The following is a 4,875-nucleotide window of genomic DNA, read 5'->3' as shown; positions in this document are numbered from 1 at the left end:
ACCTCACCATGAAACCCCCACTCTGTTTTAAAGAACCTCTGAAAGCTCAGGAATAAATAGCATCAATTTCCTCTGAAATTAGGAGTATAGATTGGACTAAAACTAGGAGGATAGATTTAAAGTATCTATATGGAAATTTTCAACATGAATATCTGCTACAGGAATGAACAATTAAGCCAATAAAATAAAATGGAAAAATGCCATACAAATTTTAAAGACTTTCTATTTATTGACAATAGCACTGTAGACCTGTAGGGAAAGACTTCCATAAATGATGTTGGAGAAAATGTCAACACAGGAAACCTGAAATTGTACCTCTATAGCATATCATGTACAAACATACAAACATCAATTACTAGGTAGTTTGAAGACCAGTAGTTAAAAGAAAAACTATATCTCATGAACTCAAGATAGAAAAGGATTTATTAATCAAGACATGGAAACTACTAATCATAAAGGAAAATACTGATAAGTCTGACTGCTTAAAATTAACTTCACCTAAGAAAAAAATCAGAGAAACACAAACTGAAGGCCATTTTACAAAATACATGGTCAGGGTCATGACCAAAAAGAAGAGAAATTGACAGAGTGGAAGAGACTAGGGAGACTAGAAGAGACTAGTGACTGAATGCAGTGTGTGTTCTGGATTGGATCCTGGAAACTGAAAAGGTCATTAGGGAAGAAGCTGATGAAAATCACATAAAATCTGTGGATTAGCTAATAGTATTTTACCACTGATAATTTCCTAGTTTTGACAAATGTACTATGGTTATATATTACTATTAGGGGAAGGTGGGTAGAGCATATGTGGGAACTCTGTAATATATCTGCAACTTTTCTGTAAATCTAATGCTATGCTAAGCTTCAGTTGTGTCTGACTCTTTGCGACCCTATAGACTGTAGCCTGCCAGGTTCCTCTGTCCATGGGATTTTCCAGGCAAGAATACTGGAGTGGGTTGCCATTTCTTTCTCCGGGGGATCTTCCCAATCTAGGGACTGAACCAACATCTCTTAAGTCTCCTGTATTGGCAGGCAGGTTCTTTACCACTAGCACCAACTGGGAAGCAGGCCTTGCTAAGATCCAGCATAGTAAGTCTAATAGCATTCCAACATAGAAAACATTTTAAAAATTGGGGGAAAAAATGTTTGCCATTGTAGTGACAGTAAGTTTTTTTTTTAATTGTACATGCCTGATATTAAGCTTTTGATTGATTGCTGAGACATCCATTTTATTTATTTATTCATTGGCCACATTGTACAGCTTGTGGGATCTTAGTTCCCTGACCAGGGAGAAAACTTGGGCCCTGTGCCATAAAAGGGCAGAGTCATAACCACTGGACCACCAGGGAATCCCCTGAGATATCCACTTTAAAGACATCCATCTCAAATAAAAATATTGCTTACTAGCTAAACAACTAGATAAAGAGCCAAGTCACCATACCCATGAAATCTTCCTTTTAGAAAGTCCTGAGTGATCTGATCTACATAAATGACCACTTGCATGACCCCGTTTTTCCCCCTCCCTTGCTTTAACTTCCGCTTTTACGTTTAAAACTTATCAATAGAGTGAACTTGCAAAACCCTAGGCACCCCACCCTCAACCCAGTAAAGGCAGAACCCTAGGTGCTTTGTGTTTCTCTCTTTCTCTCTCTCCCACCACTTCTAACTTGTGACCTCACTGTGTGGCCCCAGGCATGCCACGTATCCTCTAGGATTTGTGATTAATAAAGCTTATTTTCTCAAAGTTCCCTATGGTTGTTGTTGAGGTGCTCCTTGAGATTATAATAAGAATGACAAAGACTGGTCCAGCCATAATGTAGGCTCTGGTGATGTCTGGTGGGAAGTAGGGATGTCTTACCACAAGTAGTAGGGACTCCAGTGAGTGCCCCCAGGCACTCCTAGCCGATAACATCACTGTCAATAGGTGGAGACTGACACAAAACAGCCCCATATCACATCATACACAAAATTTAACTCAAATCGATAATAGGCTTAAATATGAAAGATAAAACAATAAAGCTACTATAAAAATATATAGGAGAGTATTTTCACTACTTTGAGGGGGCAAAGATTCCTAAAGTATGACACAAAAGCACTAACCATAAAAGAAATATGGATAAATATGGACTTTGGATTTGAGTTGCTAGCTTCCAGCTCAATATAATATTTTAAGTGATATTTTTTCATAATGTACCTAATAATTTTAGATACTCCAAACTAGAGTTTTCTCCTGACTCCATCTGTTGTATTTCTTAAGACTCTGACCAATATACAGAACTTATTTCTAATGACCATGTAAGCTCATTTGAACAAGTTACATATATTACCTTTCCTTTTTTGAATTTACCTGAGCCTATTTTTTACTATAAGAATCCTTAATTGGCTGGAGAGATTGGAAATGAGAAGGTTTGCCTTCAGCCCAGCAATCTTAGCACCATATTAAAGGGCATAGGGCAAAATAATAACCGCAGTGCTGACAGTGGGCACAAAGCATGTCACCTCTGACTTTTTATGCAAAACTAACTACTCTAAGTAAGCCACAGGCATCAATAACTGCTCTTGCAATGACCTATGACCTTTCTTGCCTACAGCCTCTAAAGCAAGTCCCAGCTGCTCTGATAACCATGAAAATTCAGGCTTTTGTTTTGTGCTGGGCACGGTTCAGTTTTCTGATCTCACCAAGTTTCATTCCCTCCCATGAGAAATTCCTCTTTTCTCCTATGATCCATAAAACCTCACCATGTAGAGGAAAGGCAGACAATTTCACTTTTACACTACTTAAATACAACTCAAGAAGCATATCTAATGTTTGGTTCCTTAGTAGCATTTTTTGATAAAACTACAGTAAGTGTAATTTAAATAGTATGTGTTTCACTAACATACAAGAAGATGAACTTAATTGCTTCTTATTTACTTCACAGATACATTGACCACTATTTGCACACATTTATAGCATCAGCTGATAAATATTTTATGGTTGACCAGAAAGTCATCATTTACATCCTGACAGATAACTTCTCTAAGGTGCCTTGGGTACAGCTGTCTCCCCTCCGAACGCTGAAAGTTTTTGAAATAAAGAAAGAGAAGAGATGGCAAGACATCAGTATGATGCGCATGAAGACCATCAGTGAACATGTTGTGGATCACATCCAATATGAAGTTGACTTCCTCTTCTGCATGGATGTGGATCAAATCTTTGTAAAAAAATATGGACTGGAGACTCTGGGGGAGTCTGTAGGTCAGTTACATGCTCATTGGTATAAGGCAAGTCTTACAGAGTTACCTTATGAGAGGAGTCAGTTATCAGAAGCATATATACCTATTGGTAAGGGGGACTTTTATTACCATGCTGCTGTATTTGGCGGTACTCCCATTCAGGTTCTCAATATTGCTAAGGAGTGCTTCAGAGGAATCATGAATGACAAGAAAAATAACATTGAGGCAGTGTGGCATGATGAAAGTCACTTGAACAAGTATTTTTTCCTCCATAAACCCACTAAAATCTTGTCACCAGAATACTGCTGGGATCATCTTGGTCCTAATAGAATTGAGCGTACCACTTTCAAAATCTTTTGGGCTATTAAAAATTATGACTTTCTTAGACAGTCAGTGTAATTTTATAGTCCTTCCTTTGTGTTGCTGAATTTAAAAGCATCATTTTGTCTTGTCTTTAAAAAATTAGTACTTGACAAATTTTAGCACCATAAAAATAATCACTAATAGAATGACAAACTCACCAACACAGTTATAGTCATACTTTTCATCACCTTTCTTCTTAAATCATATAACATAGGATATAGCAGTAACAGAATGAATATATTGACATCAGATGGAAATATAGTGTTCTCATATCTTGTGTGAATTTTGAGGAAGTATATTTTTGGATCACATTGGACAAAATAGAATCTTTCAGGAGAAAATAAAATCTGAAATATTTCCACGGATCCAGCTAGATATATATTTCTTATATTGCTTAAGGAAAGGGATAATCTAGGGGTATGGATAAGGGAAATTGGTGCAACTATACTAATCTACTCTCTATGTAAAATTTTGAGGACATTAAAGCTGCCACCAGATGGGCAGACAGTTACTTAGAAAACTGGGTTATTCAAAACTGTTTTTTTTTTTTTTCTTTTTAACTTTTTAGTTTGTATTGGGGTGTAGCCTATTAACAATGTTGTGATCGTTTCAGGTGAACGGTGAAGGGACTCAGTCGTACAAATAGATGTATCCATTCTCTCCTAAACTCCCCTCCCATCCAGGCTCCCACATAACATTGAGCAAAGTTCCATGTGCTGTACAGTAGGTCATTGTTGGTTATCTATGTTTAATATAACAGAGTGTACACGTCCATCCCAAATTCCCTAACTATCCCTTCTGCCCTTCCTTCCCACCTGCAGCCATAAGTTCAAAATGTGTTTTAAAACTACAAAGCTATCTGTTGTAAAAACTAATAAGGAAATTTTAAATATAGAGAGAAAATTGAAACTCTTCCTATATTCTCCTTTTGAAAATCTATCACTTGGGGGGGCGGTCCTAAGATGGCAGAGGAATAGGACGGGGAGACCACTTTCTCCCCCACAAATTCATCAAAAGAACATTTGAATGCTGAGTAAATTCCACAAAACAACTTCTGAATGCTGGCAGAGGACATCAGGCACCCAGAAAAGCAGCCCATTGTCTTCAAAAGGAGGTAGGAAAAAATATAAAAGATAAAAAGAGAGACAAAAGAGGTAGGGATGGAGATCCGTTCAGGGAAGGGAGTCTTAAAAAAGAGAGAAGTTTCCAAACACCAGGAAACACTCTCACTGGTGAGTCTGTGGCAAGCCTTGGAACCTCAGAGGGCAACACAACTGGGAGGAAAAATAAATAAAT

At 37.5% G+C, this 4,875-nt stretch overlaps 1 protein-coding gene across 1 annotated transcript; it reads left to right on the top strand.

Moving 5' to 3' along the window:
• The first annotated feature begins 2,889 nt into the window (after positions 1-2,889).
• On the top strand, positions 2,890-4,119 carry LOC113900855 (N-acetyllactosaminide alpha-1,3-galactosyltransferase-like). Its single transcript, XM_027554471.1, has one exon. The coding sequence runs from the start codon at positions 2,890-2,892 to the stop codon at positions 3,613-3,615; it is 726 nt and encodes a 241-aa protein (XP_027410272.1). The 3' UTR covers positions 3,616-4,119.
• The last annotated feature ends 756 nt before the right edge of the window (positions 4,120-4,875 follow it).

Source organism: Bos indicus x Bos taurus, chromosome 11 (genome assembly GCF_003369695.1).
Source record: "Bos indicus x Bos taurus breed Angus x Brahman F1 hybrid chromosome 11, Bos_hybrid_MaternalHap_v2.0, whole genome shotgun sequence".
Lineage (NCBI taxonomy): Eukaryota > Metazoa > Chordata > Mammalia > Artiodactyla > Bovidae > Bos > Bos indicus x Bos taurus.
The sequence above is the reverse complement of the archived record's forward strand: the minus strand, read 5'-3'. Positions and strand labels throughout refer to the sequence as shown.

Coding starts and splice junctions, on each gene's coding strand:
- LOC113900855 (XM_027554471.1), top strand. CDS start 2,890: ATGAACTTAATTGCTTCTTATTTACTTCACAGATACATTGACCACTAT.